The 23828-nt window shown below is 39.3% G+C and overlaps 1 protein-coding gene across 1 annotated transcript in view; it reads right to left on the reverse strand.

Annotated features, from left to right (window-relative positions):
• The window catches only part of LOC125311291, a 47698-nt gene that overhangs the window by 12642 nt on the left and 11228 nt on the right, over positions 1 to 23828 (reverse strand). Inside the window, exons 2-7 of the mRNA XM_048269187.1 lie at positions 11167 to 11211; positions 10924 to 11064; positions 7778 to 8089; positions 5644 to 5784; positions 2495 to 2806; positions 1485 to 1625 (exon numbers count right to left, since the gene is read on the reverse strand). Coding sequence (XP_048125144.1) covers positions 1485 to 1625; positions 2495 to 2806; positions 5644 to 5784; positions 7778 to 8089; positions 10924 to 11064; positions 11167 to 11211 — 1092 coding nt within the window. The remainder of the gene's footprint in view (positions 1 to 1484; positions 1626 to 2494; positions 2807 to 5643; positions 5785 to 7777; positions 8090 to 10923; positions 11065 to 11166; positions 11212 to 23828) is intronic.

Below are 23828 nucleotides of genomic sequence, written 5' to 3' on the forward strand. Positions count from 1 at the left end.
TGCTTGTTTATAAATCAGTAAATGGAGCAGGACCTAAATACTTGTCAGACATGCTTCAGCAGTACACACCTTCTTGTCCTCTCCGGTCCCAGGTGAAAAACCTGCTAGAAAAACCTACAGTTAGAACTAAACATGGTGAAGCAGCTTTTAGCTGCTATGCGGCTCAGCTGTGGAACCAACTTTCGGATGACATTAAAAAGGCCCCAACTGTAGCAAGTTTTAAATCTAGACTTAAGACCAAACTGTTCTCAGATGCTTTCTGCTAACTGTGCCGAGTTACAAATTCTGAATCTGCCTTGATAATTATTCTACTTTGTCTTTTATTACTTTTTTTTTACTACTTTTGCCTTTGTTTTGCTTACTAATTATTCTTTATTTTTAAATGATTTTACCTTGTGTTTTATGTTTTCTTTTTATTATGATCTTTACCTTTTAACTATTCTTTGACTATATTGCCCTTCTATGCTTTTATTTGTTATTATTGTTTGGTTTTGTTTATGTAAAGCACATTGAATGACCTCTGTGTATGAATTGTGCTATATAAATAAACTTGACTTGACTTGACTTGACTTGACTATTAAAATGGAGCTGCAGGTGAACACGCTTAGAGGCCTCCTTGTTGGATTTACCATTGTCACGCATGATGTGCGATTATTCGTTCTTAGATTATTTTTCTCAAGACATTGGTTTTATTGCAAGACAGAGGACCCTTTTTTCTAAACATGATGACTGGTGAGATAGCATTTCATCACACTGTAGGTCTACACCTTTTAGCATTCTTCCACGCTGGTTGGAAGATCTCGTTTTTGTTGGAGTGTAATTTTGCATTTGAACTGGATTTATCCCGTTGACTGTGGGACAGGGGTTGCCAAACTTTTCCATGACAAGGCCCCCCAAATACCATGAAGTTCTGGCTAAGCCTCCAGACAAGGTGGAATACCAGCCAATCAGAAAGATTATCACAGAAAATATAATGTTCAGATATGTGACAATTATTATAATGGTATTTTAGAACAATACTCATAATGATGTATATTTGTACGTTTTTTGTTTATTTATTTTTTGCTTTTATTTTTCCTTCCAACTTGCTGGCGTCTCCTCGCGGCCGCCCACTTTGAAAACCATTGCCCTAGGAGACAATGATGTGTTTATTTCCAAGATTTACATTGTTTAACAAGTGTCAGGAGTTTTGATACATCCTTAATTAAGCGACCAAGGTGGTCACAATTTTATTTAATTTGTATCAGTACATGTATTTAATTTAGTCACTGTGTTTTTTCCGTTAAGGTAAAATTCGTCTTAAAGTTCTGAAAATGAGAGAGAGGTTTTCACCCAGCATAGTCGTTACTGTCCTATTTGGTTAACTCTGCTGGCAATGTTTCATGACAGTGAGAAACAAATCCTCCCGCGCCTTAAATATAGCATTTGTAGCTTTCCATGAATTAAATAAGCTCAAATTGTTAAACACTGAGAAGTGCATGTACCTATATTTGAATCATAGGCGCCTCCGACATTAGTCAGAGCTTTGCCGTGGACCAAGGTGATCTCGCTGTCAAAAGGTCCTATTCTCCCAAAACCACTATCATCCCATGATGAAGGCTGAAGAGCTGCAGTAAAGGCCACCTCTGAAAACAAAATCAAGTCAAACACACATTTAGTATGCTACATGGTCCAAAAATCAGAATATTTTAACTTCTTGTTTTGGAAATTACTATAAACATTGTGTCTCATCCCTGTGTGATTAACACTTGAATCACTCCCTCTACTGGCCAAATATTGTTCTACAGCTGCCGACTACCATAATCTGGTGGCATTTAGCTGTATGTTTGAGAAGTAGTCATAAATAGTCTGCCACTGTGTTGACCATTTTAATCAAATCCTATTGCCTTCATCTTGGTGTGTCTTTATCAAGCCAGTCACAACTGACTTTGCCAAATTCATATTAATATTTTACACTCTCAGGCAAAAATGAAAGCAATTCATAAATTGGACTTTATGCTGGCTGCAACCGGGCATCCTGGTGATTTTGTCAATAGTCAAGAACCTATGTAATATTGCAGTGTGTGTGACACAGATTCATGCAACAATTAAAGCAATTCAATTCAATACCTCTTGACTGATCTTCACTGTTGTGAAAAGGGTAGCACTCACTGATGGACTTATTCTTATTGTACTAGACCTATTTTAAATTGTCCTGGAATTGTTGAGAATTGTTGCTTTAAAAAGCTTTAACTGTTAACCATGTTTTTAGTCGCTTTGGTTCAAAATGTGTCAGCCAAATATAATGTAATGTAATTTCAAATGTTCTGATCATTTACATAAAACATGTTCTTCTTAGGCTTGGTGAAGATACACCACTATCAAAATGGACTTGTAAAGCCTTAATTTGCTTTGCCAAATTTTTGTACACTTTTGGCACTTGTATAAGTAGGCAAAAATATCTATGATAATGCAATATGACTCATGCAACAATTAAAGCAATTCAATTCAATACCTCTTGACTGATCTTCACTGTCGTGAAAAGGGTAGAGCAAGAATCCACTGAAAGTATGAATATTGGAGTTTTTGCTGGCTGCAACTTGGTATCCTTTGGGGAGGTGCATGTACACCTTGTCACCCACCTCTAGCTCCAGTAGTACCGAGTTGGAGGCATAGTCCTCATTGTCACCTTTGTCCTGCCATTCCCAAACCAGCAATACCTCCTCATTGTTCTTCATCAGCTTGACACCGATGTCCTCCTCCTTCACCCAGCTGTAGGTGGTAAAGGTAAAGAAGTAGACTCCTTTCACTGGAGCAGTGAACACACCTGTGATACAGGAGATAAGTTGGTATAATTGACCATAAGTTACAGGGAAAGCACTACCAGGAGATCTATACTTCTACAATTGCAACTTTAGTTAAAATGAGAAATCCAATTCCAAGGAATTATCAGTGCATGAAAATGCAAAACATATGATGTACAATATAGTGTTAAAACAGATAATAGATAATGTACATATAGTTACAATGGTTTTGCTTCTGGTTGTTGCGATGCTAAATGGAGCAGTTTCTATGATGGTTGACATTGTATTGGCGGTTGCTAGGTTGTTTCTAGGGTAATTATGATGGTTGCTAGGTTGTTGCTAGGGAACATGTGGTGGTTGCTATGCCAAATAAAACGGTTGCTATGCTGGTTGCTAGGGTAATCATGGTGGTTGCTAGGTTGTTTCTAGGGTAATTAAACTGGTTGCCAGGGTGTTACTAGGGTACATATGGTGGATGCTATGCCAAATAAAGTGGTTGCTATGGTGGTTGCTAGGTTGACATTATAGAGGTGGTAGCTAGGTTGTTGCTAGGGTAAATCATATGGTTGCTAGGGTGTTAACCAGGGTACTTATGGTGGTTGCTAAGGTAATAAAGATAGTTGCTAGGGTGTTGCTAGGGTACATATCATCTGGGTACCCAGAAGCTTGCATGGGCCAAATCCTTCATAACCGGAAGAGGCCTACTTTCAGAGACGCCCACTGATCTCACTTCTACTGTGTTCATGGGGAAAAGTTCCTACTGAAACCAGTGCAAAATGGCTGCCGATACAAACATAATTGAAGCATGATTAGAGTTGATTTTTGATTTTTGAAGAAATTGAAGTTCGTAACAACATTTGCTTTAAACCTCTGCAGAAGTTAAGCAAAGGACAGGACGTATTAGTTTGCTTGCCAACGGTATTTGGCAAAAGCCTCGTCTATCAAACCTGGCTGGTTGTGGCTGACCGGCTAGCCAGAGATGGCTACAAAGGCAAACTAAACGGCATCGTTTTGGTTGTTAGTCCGCTGTCGGCGGTATTTTCATGAAACACCCAGTACATGTGCATACTTACAAGTCCTGCCCGCTCTCAGCGATTGGCTATTGAAAAAAAGCTTTGTTCGAAATCAGAGACATTCCCCCTGCCCTATATCCCCCTTAATCCAGGCGTATTCCTCTAGACTAGGGTACATATTGGCTTTGTTGCTGTTCAAAATTGTAAGTAGCCTACCCTTGGGTGAACTTCGTCTTTGTAATGTGGTTTGATATTCTCTTGAACAATGTGTTTGCTCGACCGTTTTATTGTGAGCCCTGTATGTGTTTAGCTTGGTTTCTTGATGGCTAGCTCGCCAGCTAGTGGGGGTTTAGCGTAGCGTAGCACTTGCTACCGAAGGTGCAGGGGGAGCTGTGTAGTGAAAAATACAAGCCTAAATCTGACGAAAACCCAGAAACAGCGAAGGAATAACCAGACCTGTATAGTGCTTCTTTAAATAGATTAAGAAGGTCATTAATCATAAAATCGATGCCTTGGCAACACTACGTCATTGCTTCGGTACTCTATTACAGTGGTTCTTAAACTGGGGGTCAGGCGCCCCAAAGGGAGGTCGCCAAAAATATCAGAGGGGCCGCAAAATGATTTGCAGCTGAATTAAAGACATTTTTCAAAAAGTTTTTAGACCAACTGGGATATTCAGAGGCCTTAGTTGTAGGCTTTACCATTCAAAGTGTTTCCATAATGTTCTTCCAAAAGTGGATGCTCTGTTAATGCAAACTCAAATCTCTATCTCCGCTAGCGCGTCGTGCCTAACAACACCCCTTAGCTGTTGTAGAATCAGCGTAACCTACGGCCTCTCGGGGCTTATTGCTTAAATTGGACATGCAGTTCAACAATTAAAGCCCTCCTTACACTGACAGACTTTGGAAAGATTTGCAAAGATTTGGAAAAGATTTTTGAAAGACTACAGTCTCAGACCCTCTCACATCTAAAGACAAGTAATAGAGTTAAAAGTCACAGAGTATGATTTTGCAATGACTAGGGATCTTGCAGGGTCACTATTTACAAGACTGCAACTAGATTCCTTTTAAATTATTACCCATCGTGCAATAGATATCAACAGGAACTGAAATGATAGCCTAGCCTACTAAACGCAAAGGCATATTTCCGTGTTTCTGCAGCATTGTTTCATGCGTGACATCCCTAACCGATATAGAGTTGTTCTGTCACGCAGAAGAGCCGACTAATGATATATAAGAAACGAAATAACAAATTATCATATTCAAGGGTTTCATCAGGTCTCTTGCTACAGCTGTCGCCTTCCTGTTTGGTGTTGGAGAGAGGTCACTATTGGTTTTTATATTGTTCACGTCACTGTTTGCATGAGCCACGACTAGAAAGACTTGCGATAATATCAAACATGTTTGATATGGTCGTAACGGCAAAACTAGAAAAAGACTGACTCCGACTGACTTAAAACCGCTAAGATTGGCACCTTACACTTAACGATTTAGTTGACGGGAGCGCGCCGCGATTCCAGTACAACTCCCATGATTTCTGTCCGACTTTGGAAATTTAGTCGCCGACTGTGAAAACAGACCAAAATCGTACAATGTAAGGCCGCCATAAGTCGTACCTCTAGCTTGATCCATTGTGGCGTTAGAGTACTGAAGGCGTCAACAAGAAACAACTAGGTTGTGACCTGGTAAGAAATAGCAATAGCAAAATCTTTTACACTGTACGGGCTGCCACAGACTCCAATGATGTACTAAGAAGTGGAATAATAAGAAAAGGTAGAAACACTATGAGTCCTTCTGCAACATAAGTCATCAAAACAATCATAGTTTCTCAACACAGGAATTGAATACCTATATTCGAATCATATGCGCGGCCAACATTTGTCAGAACTTTGCCATATTCCAAGGTGATCTCAATGCCAAAAGGTCCTATTCTCCCAAAACCACTATCATCTGGTGATGAAGGCTGAAGAGCTGCAGTGAAGGCCACCTCTGAAAACAAGATGAGGTCAAACACATATTCAGTACACAGAGTGTCGCATGGTCCAAAAATGAGAGTGACATTTTCAATTATTCATTATTTTAAATTCTTCAAAAAATAAACATGTTTATTATTTCAGTCTCCAAACAGGTCTCCTTTCACAGAACAATCTTCTGGATCCTAATCAGCCTGGGTTTAACCTGTTGAGGAGTACGGTCACAAATATGTTATTAGAATGTTCGCAATCCGAGAGTTCCATATTATGATGCGACAATTACCCTCAGAGATTTTCCCCATAGACTGCATAAAGAACACTGAAACTATAGATCGTTTGCGTAGAATTCTAGAAGGAACCAGAAAAATAATTCACTCCTCAACAGTTTTTAAAAGCGGCCACTCTACCGAAACAGCTCTACTGTCTGTAACAGAAGCCTTAAAGGAAGCCAGGGCGCCCGCTCGGTCATCAGTACTTATTCTGCTTGACCTATCGGCTGCCTTTGACACGGTTAGTCACCGTATCCTTCTCTCTATACTCTCAAACATGGGAATCTTCGGCTCTGCTCTCTCCTGGTTTGAATCCTACCTCACAGGACACTTGTTTAACGCATCATGGCTTGGATAGCTGTCTGCACCTCACTATCTCACCACAGGGGTCCCCCAAGGCTCAGTGCTAGGCCCCCTTCTCTTTGCTATCTACACCACCTCTTTGGGACAGATTATCCGTTCGCATGGCTTCTCAAACCACTGCTATGCAGACGACACACAGCTCTATCTGTCCTTTCCACCTGATGACCCCCTGGTCTCGGCACGGATCTCGGATTGCCTCTCAGACATATCTACATGGATGAAGCACATCATCTCCAGCTAAACCTCTCAAAAACTGAACTGAACTGCTGGTCCTCCCAGCTAAACCTACCATAAATCATGACATCAACATCAAAATTGACTCCCTGTCTGTTGCGCCTACCAGGACTGCAAGAAATTTAGGAGTCATTCTTGACAACCAACTAACCTTCTCCGATCATGTTGCCTCGGTCGCCCGGTCATTTCGCACTTTACAACATACGGAAAATCAGGACTTACTTGACTTAAGATGCTACCCAACTCCTGGTACAGGAAATAGTCATCTCACGACTTGACTACTGTAATGCCCTCCTGACAGGTTTCCCAGTCTGCACAGTGAAACCCCTTCAGATGATTCAGAACGCAGCAGCATGTCTGGTCTACAACCAACCCAAAAGGGCACGTTACCCCGCTGCTCATCCAGCTACACTGGCTACCTATGGCTGCTTGCATCAAATTCAAGTCTCTAATGCTTGCCTACAAAGTAGTCTCTGGTTCTGCTCCCACTTACTTGAATGCCCTCATACAGGCATATGCTACCTCCAGACCGTTGCGCTCCACAGACGAACGACGTTTAGCTCTGCCACCGGTACGCTCAGGCCAATCCAAACTTTTACATCTGTTGTTCCTCATTGGTGGAACTCACTACCAGTTCTTAGAGCAGAGACATCCCTCTCCATCTTCAAAAAAAACTCCTGAAGACCCAGCTCTTCAGAGAACATCTGCTCTCGTAGCACTACTCACAACTAGTCTTGCTGATCCTAGCACTTACCACCTGACTAGAACTGACTCTCGATTGTTTAAAAAACAGCACTCACTGATGCACTTATTCTTATTGTACTAGACCTATTTTAAATTGTCCTGGAATTGTTGAGAATTGTTGCTTTAAAAAGCTTTAACTGTTAACCATGTTGTTAGTCGCTTTGGTTCAAAATGTGTCAGCCAAATGTAATGTAATGTAATTTCAAATGTTCTGATCATTTACATAAAACATGTTCTTCTTAGTGGTGTATCTTCACCAAGCCTATCAAAATGGACTTGTAAAGCCTTAATTTGCTTTGCCAAATTTTTGTACACTTTTGCCACTTGTATAAGTAGGCAAAAATATCTATGATAATGCAATATGACTCATGCAACAATTAAAGCAATTCAATTCAATACCTCTTGACTGATCTTCACTGTTGTGAAAAGGGTAGAGCAAGAATCCACTGAAAGTATGAATATTGGAGTTTTTGCTGGCTGCAACTTGGTATCCTTTGGGGAGGCGCATGTACACCTTGTCACCCACCTCTAGCTTCAGTAGCACCGAGTTGGAGGCATAGTCCTCATTGTCACCTTTGTCCTGCCATTCCCAAACCAGCAATACCTCCTCATTGTTCTTCATCAGCTTGACACCGATGTCTGCCTCTGCCACCCAGCTGTAGGTGGTGAAGGTAAAGAAGTAGACTCCTTTCACTGGAGCAGTGAACACACCTGTGACACAGGAGATAGACAGACAGGAGAACTGTAATTTCTACTGTATAAAGTTCTATTTATAGGCCTCTATTTTTGACTACTTTTCCATAGTTTAAACAGTTTAAACATATTTGCACATACTAGCACTCTGCAAATTTTCTTATGAAAAAGATGGGATTACTATTTCAGGTGAAATGAAAGACAAAAATAGATGTACTGCAGAGTGGTACAAAATATGACCGCCGCCCAGTCCTGCACATTCTCTCTGCAAAAATAAATCACGCTTGTCAATTCATCTTCATCTCCTACTCCATCCCCTACTTTTGTGTATGTAAATGAGTATGTGTGTGTGTGTGGGTTTTCTTGTGAGTGTGTGCGTGGGGGTAATGGGGTGTGAGTGTGTGTTTATCTGTGTGTGTGTGGGTGTGCCTGCTTGATTGCATGCGTGTGTGTTTTTAAAAGTGTGTATGTGTAGATGTGTTTATGGTTGTGTGTGCGCGTATATTGTGTGGGTGTGGTTATGTGTTATGTGTTATGGTTATGGGATTTGGCAGACGTTTTTGGCCAAATCGACATACAAATACAAACAATACAATAGTTAAATTTAACAGTGAACAATTTCAAATGTTGGTAAGACTACATTAAGGAGAATAGCAATAATATACAAACCATAACTTATAAGAAACGCTTAATTGACTAAGTGCGTGTTGAACAGAGATGCCTTTAAACCGTGATTGAAAGACCCAAAACAACAGGAGACGGAGAGCACTGGGCAACTAATTCCACCAACAAGGAGCCACTGAGGAGAAGAGTCTTGAATCTGACCTAGCGTTTATGGCTGTTATCGACATAACAGACGCTTGAATTGAATTCTGGCCACTATAAGGAGCCAGTGAAGAGTAACTAGGAGAGGAATTACATGTGGAATCACCTGGTATGGGAACTCCACAGTTAGAGATTGTAGTACTCTGCAGAGAGTAGTGCGCTCAGCTGAACGTACTATAAGAACTCAACTCCCTGCTCTACAAGATATCTATTCCAGAAGAGTACTCCTAAGAGCGCAAAAGATTCTGAAGGACTCTTCTCATCCTAACAATGGATTATTCCTACCGCTGAAATCAAGAAGACGCCTATGTAGATACAAAGCCAGAACTGAGAGACTCAGGCGAAGTTTTTATCCCCAGGCCATCCGAACTCTGAACTCACACTATACTGACTTTGCACACATTCACTCCTCAGCACTCTCAAACATTTCCCAACTCTGAACTCACACTATACTGACTTTGCACTCATTCACTCCTCAGAACTCATGACCCCCCACACACACACACACCTACAAGACTTTAGCACTTTTACATCCCTCTCCCTATGCTACAGACCTTTTATTTATTTTCTCAGGACACGCAACTCAAAATCGGGACTGTCCCGGTTAAACCGGGATGTCTGATCACTCTATTCTGTGTGCTAGTTGAATAACTTGCCTTTCCAGATGGCCAAACTGGTTTAAAAAGGCATGTGAACAGTCTCTAAAATAAGGGTAGCTTCTTTAGTATAGTGTCGTTGAAAATGTGCATGTTCTTTAATCTTTTTTTTTCTCTCTCACTCATTTGCTCTGCTACCGGCTTGTGCCTCCACATTGCCAAAAATGCTTGATTGCATTGCATTTTCCACATTTTTAGCTAAATTTTCATGTACCACATCAGTGTTTTTGTCAATGAATCTTTTGTAAATTGCTTTACAATTACCGTCGGGCCTGGGTAGAATTCTCAATCTTTTTGGCCTCTATGTGTCCAGTTACATAGTCTCTGTCTTGGATTTTGTGAAATAAATGTCTAAATAAATGCGACTTATAGTCCGGTGCGACTTGTGTATGTTTTCCACTCTTTGCGACGCATTTTTTAACTGATGCGACTTATACTCCAGAGCGACCGTCCGGAAAATATGGTAAATGAAGAAATACAGAAAAAAAACAAGATATGACCAAAGTGTACATTCATTTATAGGCTACATTTATTTATTTATCCTGTCATCTTTGGTCGTCCATATTCCATTCAGTACCGTGCAGCTGCAGACTCTCATTTGGAGCTTCCATGTTGTAACAGTCATTCATATTTATATATAAATATTAATAATAATAATAATATATATATATATATATATATATATATATATATATATATCGGTTAGGTGGCACAAAGTTACAGTTTAGAACATTCCCCCATAAGGTAGCTTGTAAGCACTTTTGGCTACTATAGCCGCTAGCCGGCTAACTCGCATCAGATGTTTTTTTCTGACCGACAGTATTCTGTGAACATGATCAACTGAGCTCCTTGTTAAAATTGGCCGGATTTCTCCTTTAAGCAAATAGCCCAGAGAGGCCGTAGCTTACACTGATTTAAGAACAGCTACTACATATCTGGCAAGATTTCATAAAATAAAGGCACAGCAACGAGAAATGTAACGATTTATTCATAGATAATCATTCTTCCACCAAGAAGTATATTTCCTCTATCTGAATGGTTGCCAAGCAACGTCAAGACGCAGCTACTCTAACTTTCAAATCAAGTTGTGGTAGCGCAGTAATACAGAGTAAAATGCTTCCTAGGTATATGTTTGTGCTGGATTTTACAACGGCATGGAACGCGATTCAGCCAATCATAATCAAGGACTGGAACTATCCGTTTTAGAATACCTGATAAGAGTGACACAAATGTTGTCCTCCCGAATTTCTGTTTACAACGCCATTGTTTGTTACACCTTACTTACCCAGTACTCTGCAATTGGGCCTAAGCTAGAATTTACATTTTTACTGCAAATTCCTAATTTGATATCATTCATTGAGAATTGAATACCTGTGGTTGAATCATAGGTGCGTCCAACATTAGTCAAAACGTTGCCATGTTCCAAGGTGATCTCCGTGTCAAAAGGTCCTATTTCCCCAAAACCACTATTATCCCATGATGAAGGCTGAAGAGCAGCAGTGAAGGCCACCTCTGAACACAAGATGAAGTCAAACACATTCAGTATACAGCATACAAAATTGTCAAAATATCAAAATGTTAATAGAATAATGGAATATAACTGCAGCAGCTTACCCTCCTTAGCTGTGATCAGTTCTTCTGTTAGCAGTGCTAGTTGAGCTGTACAGGAGTACAGAAATGCCAATAAAATAGTTAGAGTCCTCATCTTTGGCAATATAGGTAGCGGGAAGCTACGTCAAGGGATTTCGGAATGGGCCAGACCTCTCCAGTGAAGTAAAATTGTACACTCTAAAAAATGCTGGGTTATTTTCTCAACCCAAACGCTGAGTTGAAACTGTTGGGTCATTGTGTGGGGTTGTTTTTACTCATGTTGGGTTATTTTCTGTAACCCAGCTTGTTGGGTTGATAGTTTAGGACAGCCCCCCTTCTCTCCCCCACCTGACGTGAGCACACTAGAACTACCCAGCACCAGGGTAACTTTAACACAGCTGCATAGTTATTTGAGAGTTCGGGGGAAATCGTTATTCTTTCAACCGTCCATGCAGTCCAGCAGCTGTCAACATGCAGTGGAAATCAGGCGATTTTGGAAGGTATGTATCTGCTTTTAACTTTATTATTATTATTATTATTATTATTATTCAGACGGATTTTAAAAGTACACAAAGAGATACCCTTCGTGATATGAATGGATATTCTGCCTGCCAATTTCGTTCAGCCTAAGCAGGTTAAGAATTGTGTCATTCAAGCCAGCTAACGTTAGCTAACATTAACTTACAATTACTGCTCATGTTAATGTTAAATCTACACAAAGACAGACTTTTAAAAACATAGTTCTGTGTTTACTGGGTATGAACTGCTGAACAGAAACAAAACAAACTTTTACAACGAACTAAAATTAGCATACCAACAGCTGGCTAGGTTAACGTTAGCAGACGGTTGGTAGCTATGCTAACGTTAATTAAATGCTTCATGGTAGTGCAGCATGTGTGTCAGCTAATGTATACATTCGAAGTAGTCTCTTCACACCGGTAATTATCATGTCAAACAACATATTCATTCATTCATTCAGGGTAGCTTCATATTATAGCCATGTAACTTACTGGGTGGTTTTTGGTGGTAACATTAATGTTACAGACAACTTGAATTTAGCTAACTGAATGTGTTAACATGAGCTAGCTAACGGTAGAACTATCACTGCCACTAACGTTAACATATGTATGTTTGTCAGTCTGCTGTTAAACAACTCCATGAGGTGGTCATGGTTTCCGAGTGTATTGCGCTAATATTTTGTCTCTGGATTTTTAATGTTTGTCAACATCAATCAATGATCATGGTTCATGAAAGTCTTGATATAAAGTTTTGTCAATAGCAGTGATTAATTTACTCTTTTTCTTTCTTTAATTGACAGGGCTGACCCCCAAATGGACCGTGAAATCTAGCTGTCTTCATGGAAGTAACTTATCATGCTGATGCTGCTATTAGAGTAGGCTATCCATTCAAAAATAAAGTAAACTGTCAAATAAATCATTATGTCGAACTGTTTTATTTCATTGCATGGCTATCTGTTGCCCATTTTCTCTCATTGCAACCCAAATACTGGGTTTAGAAAACCCAACAACTGGTTATTTTAACTAGCAGTTCTGTTGATATAACCCAGTGGTTTGGGTTGAATCTATACCCAATAAACGGTGTGAATTTTACTCAACATTTATATACTTATAACCCAGCACATTGGTTACCTTTACCCAGTCACAACTGACGTTGTGTTGATATAACACAGCGTTTTGGGTTAGAATCATACCCAATCTGCTGGGTTTAATAATGTACCCAGACCATTGGGTTAGGATAACTCAATGTGGTGTTGGTCCAATAGTTAACCAGCAGCTGGGTTATATTTGGGTTATTTTTAACCCAACATTTTTTAGAGTGTATAAATCAATCTCATGCAACCAGTGTTAAATTCTGACCCATCTATCTATTATTAATTAACTTTGGCCTGAGTCTGTCCACTTTGTGCGTCTGACTTCGCTCTTCGCCACTGAAAAACAAATACAGACTTTGTCTAAGACTGCAAAATGGTTAATAAATTATTGATGAATTGTGTAAGGGATAATGACTGCAGAGGTTTTGTGGTCACCTCCCACGCAAAACTGTTAAGTACAAGCCCACATGTCTGTGAAAGTGTTCACTTCGTATACCCTTAAAGGAGAAGTTCAGTGTGATATTGACCTAAAGTGTGTTGAAACATGATACCAAGTGTGACGAACAGGGTGTCTTTATGCACACTAACCAGAGAATCTATACTTTACCAATCTGTATGCAGGCTGCCTAATGAAGGAACAGTATTGGAGCTGATGTTATAAGAAAATATAATTTTATTAACAGATAACAGACAGACACACATTAAACAAATAACAAATTTTGGCATTGGCAAACAATGTTCCGCATAAATTACAGCACACAATCTTGAAGAATGAGTGAATACACCACAACACTTGTTGTGTTGTAAGTGGCTACATACCCAATCTCTTGGTGAAGCTATCACAAGAGTTACACGAGTCAGACTACGTGCCTATGTTACATTTACGTCCCCTGAGCCTACGCAGAAAGCCTCGTCGACCAACAGGAAACGGTTGAAATTTGCTTCACCCGCCTCGATTGACGTCTACGTGATGACTCTGTCCATATCTTTTACTGTCTATGGAAGGCACTGTCTGTATAAATCGTAAATAAACTACCAATGCTTTTACCAGGACTTAGAATGCAATCAGGGGCGCAGCTACCCATTTTTTGCGGGGTATGCAACAACAAATTGGCGCCCCCTCAAAAAAAAAAAAAAAAACACAAACAACTAAAATAAAACAAGAAATTCTGCCAATTTCAACTTGAAGTATTGTTAAATGGTGCATTGTCACTTTAAGAGAGTCTAATAAACGGTTCTCATAGCGTCCTTTTGCCAGCTGTTGTTCACAAAGGATAAGGCTGATCCAACTCTAGCCTTTGTTTGCCACATTATCAGCACAATATTAAGCTATTAATATTGGGATTGTTAGGAAATGGAAACATGTAATGAGTTGTTTCTAGCGTGACATTTCTGTTTGCAGTTTGCCATTAAAAGTTCAGTATGAGCATGCCATCTAGCTATCTTAATGGAATAGGTTATGTTTCAATTGGCATATGCTTAGCAAACGCTAGTTAGTCTGTTAACATGAATATTTGCAAGCCTCCAACACACTCACACACTTTAAATCCTACCTGTTGCTTTTCACCATCCACTTATTTAACTACTGTCGCATCCCTTGACATGCCATCTCATTTTCCCCTCTATCTTTTTCTATTTTTAGCCCCCGACAGCTTTTTTGCTGTATCCATCATTTTCCATAGACGAAAACTCACTACTCGTATCTGCTTACTCAGCGCTCACGGCGCCCCTACTTCCTTTCCTGTGTCAAAATTCTATGATGGAATCTTATGAGATAGGGCGCCTACTCTAGCCTGTTAGTCCTCTAAAATGTTATTTAACATTGAGGAAATGCAGAAATCATTTAGAAACGTACAACAGTAGCTACATATAGAATATACCAAATATATTATTATTATTATTATTATTATTTTTCATCGCTTTGGCACCCCCACGGTGCTGCGCCCCTATGCACCGCATATACCCACTTTTTGCACCACTGAATGCAATCACTGCACCTGTGCTCTCTCACTGACTGCAGCAACTTCAATTGAACATCTCTGTCTCTCCATTGAACTAGATAGCTCACATTTCTCTTCCCCACTTTTTCACTTCTTTTTCTTCACTTCATCTATTAAACTATCTGTCTATCAACATCCATTAAACTATCTACCTATACATATCTATTAATTCACTATTAAGACTACTCAACTATTGAACTGTTCAGCCATTCCAACTGTCAGTTGTCATCAACTATGACTCCCGCCAAATATTTTCTCTGCCTAAAACTGTTTCAAAGATAAAAGTCCTCACTACAATAATTCCCTATTAAACAATTTAACAACTTAAACTATTCAACTATTTAACTGTTCAGCCATTCCAACTGTCAGTTGTCATCAACTATGACTCCTGCCAACTGTTTCCTCTGCCTACAACGGTTTCCAAATAAAAGTTTGTTTTGTATTTTAATGCACTGGTAATTCCTCGGAATTACATTTTCTAGTTAGTTATCATGAACTCCATGAAATACTTGGGTGTTTCAAATCAAAATTTGGACACTTTTGCTAAGACAATTGGGTATTGATATGATATCATGATATGTTTGTTACATGTAAAAAATCCTGAGATATTCTATAAGAAAAGAATGCTCTCAAATCTCCTCTATTGTGTTCTAATACTAAGGATCCTATCTTGAGTGAAATGTGTGGTCTGAAGCATATGGTTTAAGCATATTTAGTGCATGTGTGTCCAGTCTGAAATTGCTATCTTGACAGCGTAATAAGTACACACTTTCCATACTATAGTATAGTATAAGTATATATACTCTTTTGATCCCGTGAGGGAAATTTGGTCTCTGCATTTATCCCAATCCGTGAATTAGTAAAACACACTCAGCACACAGTGAACACACAGTGAGATGAAGCACACACTAATCCCGGCGCAGTGAGCTGCCTGCAACAACAGCGGCGCTCGGGGAGCAGTGAGGGGTTAGGTGCCTTGCTCAAGGGGACTTCAGCCGTGCCTACTGGTCGGGGTTCGAACCAGCAACTAGTGATGGGCAAATAAAGCTTTGGTGAACCACTGAACCACAGCAGTGTGAACCTAGCGACACTAGCTGAAAAGCAAAAAGATGGGCGCCACACATACATTTTTCAACATAAAAGTCCTTTAACCAATATTTTTGGTTACATATACTGGTTTGGGTAAGGACTTTTATGTTGAAAAATCTACATGTGGCAGCCATATTGGATTTTTTCATTAGTGTTGCTAGCTTCACACTGCTGTGGTTTAGTGGTTCACCAGAGAATGTCTAATAAGGGGAGAACTGCCACTCTCGGAAAACTTCCGGTTTCTGAACTGGCTGCAGTTCCTTCTGTGGTTCCACATGAGGGCGCTCGTCCACGAGTGCAGAATGCATGGAGGTCTATGGAGCTGTACCCCTCAAAATCCACTTTTCTTGGAATATAATTTTTTTTCAAGTAATTTGAGTATTGCATTCGAAAGGGGAGGCAATGAAAATACACTTGGTTGAGTATTATATTTTTTAAAGTCACTTAATTGCTCTAAAAAGCCTTTCAAATGTGTCAATGACGTCATTCATTAGCACAATGCTAGCGTGTTATGTGCAACAACGACCCAACCTGTAAGAAATCAAAAGGACATAAGTACTCGTTCATTCAACTTTTGACCTATTATAACCCATGTTGAAGTTATACAAACCACAATCAAATCTGAGATTTGTCAACGACAATCAGGTGAAAGAGACCAATTTAGCTGTCTAGCTCCATTGACTCCCATTCATTCTGCACTCATGGCGATCGCCCCCAGTGGAACTCTGGTGGAACTGCATCCAAAATTCGGTACAATGGGACTTAATACGGAGTGGCAAGGCTCTCCGTGGACGGGCTCTGGGTTCACCAAAGTTTCATTTGCCCATCACTACCAGCAACCCTCCGGTTACAAGTCCGAAGCGCTAACCAGTAGGCCACGGCTGCCCCTCAGAAGTACAGATACTTCTGTTGAAAAACACTCTAGTAGTGATTCAAATTCTTTACTCAAGTAAAAGTAACTGAAGAACTATTTTACCAGTTCTTTCTGTTAAAAGAAAATAAAGCCTACAATGATAATCACTGTCCCTGTGGCATTTCATAAAAAATCAAGCAAGCTTGTTGCCTACTACCAACCAAAGGATGAACTTGCAGAAAAAACAAACATGCTGTTTGAGGTAAGATCGCTGGCAGAATAGGCCTAATAAGAAAATGTCAGAATATTTTATACGAAGCCCAGGCAGTTTGCTTCCTCAGATACAGGTCTAATTATATTTTGAGCATTGTCAGCGGTATACATCGTTTGTTTTTTGACGTGCTAGCTGTCCCACTTAGCCTTCACTATAAGCCCATTCATGCAGAAAACAGTCTTGCTCAAAACTCCACCAATTAACGTAATTTTACTCTCAAGTGCAAAATAGCTTAGGCTAGGCCCTACAGCACAAATATTTCCATAAAAATAAGCAAGTCTGACCTCTGAATTTATTTTTAAAAGTGCACCAGATTGATGCATTTAAAAGTTAAAATATACAAACATTTCTTAAATTCTTACAAAACACCCACCCACTTTTTAAAATTGTTAGTTTGGACCCCCCCACTATTGCCGTGCGAAATACCAGTGCTGTTTGTACGCCAAATAAATAATAACCTATAGGTTTATGTAAAACTCCCCATTAACAGCATCACGTCACTAACCACAGCTAGACTGCACAATGGTAGGCCTTCAAAAGCATGACATTTTCGCTTTAGTTTGATATTTAATTTACTTTATCCGCTTTCATGCGTTCATTGAACGTCCGCAGTGCTGTAATGGAAACCTTATTGCGTAGCCAAGTAGCCTATATATTGAGTTATTTTTAAATTATGCATGATTTACTTTTTATTAATTTCGTAGGCTAGCTTTATTTTGTTATATAGAAGTATCTAAATAACCTGGTAAAATGTACCAGAATTCAGGAAATTGCATCTAGTCAAAAAAAAAACCCATACCCCCCACTGAAATGTCCCACCCACTTTCAGAATGCCTCCATCGCCCATGGTCCTAGCATTAGGCTAGATCCCTTTGATACCAATGTTAATTTAACTCTGGGACCCTGGTCCCTACACCTGAGAACCAATGTACTTTTTTTTTACTGTACGGTATAATGCTGAACGAGCCAAACAAAAATTTCCGCAGCAAAATTTTGGTTGGCCCCACCAAATCTCACTCCAAGGTTTTTTGAAAAGTTGGCAGCCCTGGACTTACTATTGCAAGCAGAGTACTGTATGTATGATGTATTTCGCGACCAGTTTGATCCAGTTTGGATTTTCCGATAATGATAGCATCTCGTGATGCTGATATTGAATTTTAAGCTTCTGTGCTTGAAGTTAGCTGTGACAGGCTAGCCTAACGTTAACGGTTTTATAGTTTTAACCACAAAGCCTGTCTACCTTAGGCCTACTAAATTGTTTAATTAACACCTTGTCATTTCGCGTTTGTCCAGCCATTCACCTCCGTGAACCTTGCACCCCATGCCATCTAAGACATATTTCGGGATAGCCATCTCACCATGAGAAATCGTAACGTTATAGTGACAGTGCTAAGAGATCAAAGCTTTGGCATGCTTAGTAAACATTAGTCTTGCACATAATATTGAGCTGAATATTTAGTGGAAATAGCCTACTGTAGCATTGTGCTGATAGATAAAAAGTCGCCTATTTAAAGGCGCAGCCTGCATTTTAACCCTAGCTCTCCATTTACTGTGTGCGCTTGTAAAACTAGTGTTGTAGCCTACAAATCCTGGCGCAGTAGCATATAACAGTTAGAGCCTACCATTTATTTTAGGAGGAGAGGTGTAGGACCTACAGTGTTACTTTAGGAGGAGAGGGAGCAATGTAATTTGATTCTCTTTGGAACTGAAATATCAACAACCTTCGAGTTGCAATCTCTTTAATCAGCATCAATATAGTCCAGTCATTTTAAATTGCAAATTGCAACAGAAGAAAACTTAAAGGAATTATCCGGAGTAAAATGCACTTTAGATCGATTTACGGATGATTGGGAGTACATACGTTGAGTTAACATCCAAATCATGTCATTTGGATGTGTTTTGAGAAAGTTCGATGTTACCGTTTTTAGTCAAAGCTCGTTAGCGTGGAAGTGAGAAGGGCATATTATTTCGCCGCTACAAAACGCTATTTTTATACCTCTTCTACAGTTCCAAACAACATTGCACTTACGTGGTAGTGAGTAGAGGGTCCCTAAAGCCAAACCAAAGTATCCCGAGGTCTTTATGTGGTCGGATAGAGAGTCCAGAATGAATTTCATCAAGCCAGTACCTTTCCGGAAATGTTTAAAAAAAAAAAAAAAACATAGTCCAGTATTTCTTTTGAAATTGAAATGAAGTTGTATGGACTGCGACGAAATTGTGAATTTCCAGAGCACACTTGGCAATCGAGATGGCAACATTTCCCAATCATCCGTAAATTGATCTAAAGTGCATTTTACTCCGGATAATTCCTTTAACTCATTTTGTATCCTCAATATGTCCTGAGTAAGGAAAAAAAGCCCCGAAGAATCCCAATAGGGGAAAGTTTAGAAAAATAAACCATATTCATGCGCCTATACACTATTTTTCTCACGCAAATAGGGGAAAAAAATAACCTTCACATATCACCATGAAAATAACTGAGTTGATTACTTAAATCAAGACAAACGAAAAATGTATTATACGTTTTTTGAAATTGTTTGTTAACATGGGCAAACAGGGCATAATGTAATTATGTATAGCTATAGGCAAAGTAAGGTCTGACCCAAAACTAATTGCAACATTTGACAAAATGTTGACAAACAAATTGTCCAAGGCATGGAAATGATGGGAAATGTCTTAAATGGAGTTATATCTCTTCCAGAGGGTATATGCTTTCAGAAATATATAGTTTAGGGTGTTTAATCTGTTTCCCTTAATAGTGCAGGCCAAAATGTATCAGCTGTTCACTTGATTCGCCTATACATAATAGAGGAGTATATGTTATGCATGGTATGGAGGAAGATGGGAAATGTCTTAAATGGTGTTCTATCTCCTCTAGAGGTATGCTTTCAGAAAATATATAGTTTATGGTGTTTAATGTGTTTCCCTTAATAGTGCAAGCCAAAATGTATCAGCTGTTTACTTGATTCGCCTATACATAATAGAGGAGTATGTGTTATGCATGGTATGGAGGAAGATGGGACATAAGTTGATTGATGCTATATTGCATGTACAGTGCATATGCTTTTAGAATATGTATCGTTTTGACTGTTCTAGTACTTTGGTAAAACCATGACCCATGCATAGGCATGCATTGTTAATTATTAATCTTAAACTATATTTATTAGTATAGCATGCACCTTTTTGCCAGATGTCACAACAGAGTCACCTTTTTGGAGGCTAACTGCAGTTATCCCATCCACACCCTTCTGTCGAATTTGGACATTATCATGTCCATCTTCAACAATTTTCCTGCATTCACTAACATAAACATACTGTGCTGTCTGATTATTGTTTTAGACAAAATTAAAGGGGCATCATACAGGCCCCTCTGATTGGACAGACAGTCTATCAGTCAACCCCTGGGCAAGAGGTCAATTATTATAAGTCTTGGAAAATGATGGACTGATACTTTAGTGTGATATACTGTATATGTTTCAGTGACCTCTAAATCAGATTAAACACCAACAACACTTTCCTAGGCTGAATAATGCTATGATATGAATAGCTATGAATAATAACTATGTGTTTGTACAGCTTGAACATTGTGGAACACTTACATTAGTGTTAATTTCGTCAGACGAGACGAGAGGAAAAATGTTCGTCAACAACCTTTTTTTCCATGACTAAGACGAGACGATGACAAGACTGCACTAATGTCCTGAAACACTGACTAAGACTATCTTAAGATGCATTATTGTTGACGAAAAAAGACGAGACTAAAATGTTTTGCATGAAATAAAAAACTAAGATAAAATTTCTTCCATTTTCGTCTACAAAATGAGAAGACAGAATAGCTGTTACCTTTTCAAAATATTCCGAATGAGTTCATGGTTCATGCGCAGCAGCTTTCCTGTAGGCTAGTCTACGTGCTGTTGCTGCAACCCTGTGGCTGCAGCAGGAAACTACATGGAACAAGAACACCGGAGATTTCTGCCAGAGTTAGGCTTTATGCCACAATGCTACATACCCAGAAGTTGAAGCTTCTCTCATACATATACAAATTAACATCCCCCAGAATGTCCATACGAAAATATTCAGCAAGTAATGTCAACTATTTAACTAGTTACACTGATGATGCAAAGTTTGCTAGCAAGTAAGCTAATATAAAAACACACTGGCTCTATTTATGGTTATGGTTATGGATTTAGCAGACGCCTTTGTCCAAAGCAACACATAAATACAAAACAACATAATTACATTTAAAATTGAACAGTGAACAGATTAGAATGTAGGTCAAATATAATAAGGAGAATAGTTATAATACACAATAATATCAATTCAATCAATAGCCTAATAAAAAAGCAATGGAAAAAAAGGGGAAAGGCAATAATAAAACAATAATGTCCATTCAATTAATAATATAAAAAAAATGACATGCTAAGACTACATTAAGGAGAATATCAATAATAAACAATAATGTCAAATTAATTAACAGCCCAATTAAAATAAAACAACATTATACAAACCATAACACATAAGCGCCTAAACAACTAAGTATAAGTTGAATAGGAATGTCTTTAGACCCCTCTTAAACGACCCAAAACTACCACAGGAACGGAGAGCACTGGGCAATTCATTCCACCAACATGGAACCACTGAAGAAAAGAGTCTGGAATTAGACCCAGTTTTCATGACTGGTCGACACAACAGACGCTCACCAGAAGACCGCAGTGGGCGGTTGGGGATGTAAGGCTTGATTATTGAATTAAAATAACTAGGAGCAGATCCAGTTAGTGTCCTATAGGCCAAAGTGAGAGATTTAAATTGAATTCTGGCTACTATAGGGAGCCAATGGAGAGTAACTAGGAGAGGAGTTACATGTGTCCTCTTTGGCTGATTGAAGACCAGGCGTGCTCCAGCATTCTGAATTAGCTGTAATGATCTTGTTACACAAGCGGGTAAGCCAGCTAATAGTGAATTACAATAGTCCAGTTTAGAGATGACCATGGTCTGAACAAGAAGTTGTGTGGAATCTTGTGTCAGATAAGGTCTGATCTTCCTAATGTTGTAAAGCATAAACCGACATGATTTTGCAATAGAAGCTATATGCTCAGAGAAGTTAAGTCGGTCATCAATTACAACGCCCAAGTTTCGTGCCGATCTACAGTAGTTGGGGTCAGTGAAGTTGAGTCAAGCTGGATGTTAATCTGTTGGGGAATAGCTATTTTAGCTGGAAACACCAAAAACTCTGTTTTGAGAGATTAAGCTGAAGGTGCCAATCTTTTAAATATAGATTTAAAGAGTCAACAACCATTCCCATTGATTCAAAGGGCCAACATGTACAAATAGACACCAATTTTGCAACAAACCAGTCTGAAATAAGCCAAAGAAATTCACTCTTTGAAAATAAAAGAATGCTCCTCAACAATGCAAGATTCTAAAATTCCATGTTAAGTTAGATGGGGTCAGATATTCTTTAGAATGTGTATTTTATATCATTCTAATTACAGTTTTGTCAGTATTTGCTGAAGAATAATGGATAAAACCCTCATTTTAACATATTTCCACCACCTGAATTTTCATGGTCTTTTACTATGGTGTTTAGATCACCAATTGAAATATAAAAATTTGAAAATAAATTCTGTTGCAACTAGTTTTGGGTCAGACTGTGGTGAGAATTACAAATGACGTGGAAGCAAAACCGTGCTGAGATGTGTTAAGAAAGGGAAACGTTCCCAGGTTTATTACAAGCCGGCTCGGAGGATAAACATGAAACAAGTTGCCTGAAGTCACCTCTCGATTGTAGTTTCTCCCAGCCTTAGGGGCCGTGCACACGACGCCGGTTTTTGTGAAAACCGGTGAGGTTTTGTTAACGGTTACGCCTTGCATGTACATGACGCCGGCAGTTTAGGAGACTGAAACCGATAGCTTTTGAAACCGGCTTCCGAAGTGGGAACTTTTGAAACCGCCGGCTAACGGCCGTGTAGACGCCTGTAGGTGCGAAGCCGGCAACTTTATGATGACATAGCCCCACCTCAACTCAGCCACGGCACTCGACCTGACATGTTGCTTGTCAAAACAAACCAAACCATTTATTTATCATATTAAAATGTTTTTCTTTCCCCTGTCATGATTTATGTGCACAATGTAGCCTATCAGCCTTTAGAGGCTAAGTTAGAAGCACACGTTAGCTTAACTTAAACATTAGCTTACTGCATGTTAGTGTTTTCTCCAGTGGTGCTCAGACATAATGCAAAAGGCTAAGCATTTGAAATTTCACATAGCAGTCACATACTGTACCTTGAAAATGAACTTTATTAGTTTAACAGTTGAATTGAAAACCGAATTGTCTGTAGTCTCCTTATTTCATGCGACTGCTTAACCAGAGCACTTATTAGACATTCTCTGGCTTATTAGACATTCTCTGGTTTTCTTCTACGCGATTCACGCGAAATTATCGTGAACTGCACAGCGGCGCCATCGACTGGTCTGGCATATGCACTACAGCACATTTAGCCGGTTACACCTCTGTGTGTACACGCAAGGTTTTTTCTTGCCGGAGTCGTTAAAGGTGTGAAAGCGGTAAGAGAAAATCCACCCGGCGGTGTCGTGTAAACGGCCTCTTATATTCAGTTAGCAGGGTCTTTGTTTGTCTCTGGCTTATTAGACATTCTCTGGCTTATTAGACATTCTCTGGCTTATTAGACATTCTCTGGCTTATTAGACATTCTCTGGCTTATTAGACATTCTCTGGCTTATTAGACATTCTCTGGCTTATTAGACATTCTCTGGCTTATTAGACATTCTCTGGCTTATTAGACATTCTCTGGCTTATTAGACATTCTCTGGCTTATTAGACATTCTCTGGCTTATTAG

Source organism: Alosa alosa, chromosome 18 (genome assembly GCF_017589495.1).
Source record: "Alosa alosa isolate M-15738 ecotype Scorff River chromosome 18, AALO_Geno_1.1, whole genome shotgun sequence".
NCBI classification, from domain to species: domain Eukaryota; kingdom Metazoa; phylum Chordata; class Actinopteri; order Clupeiformes; family Clupeidae; genus Alosa; species Alosa alosa.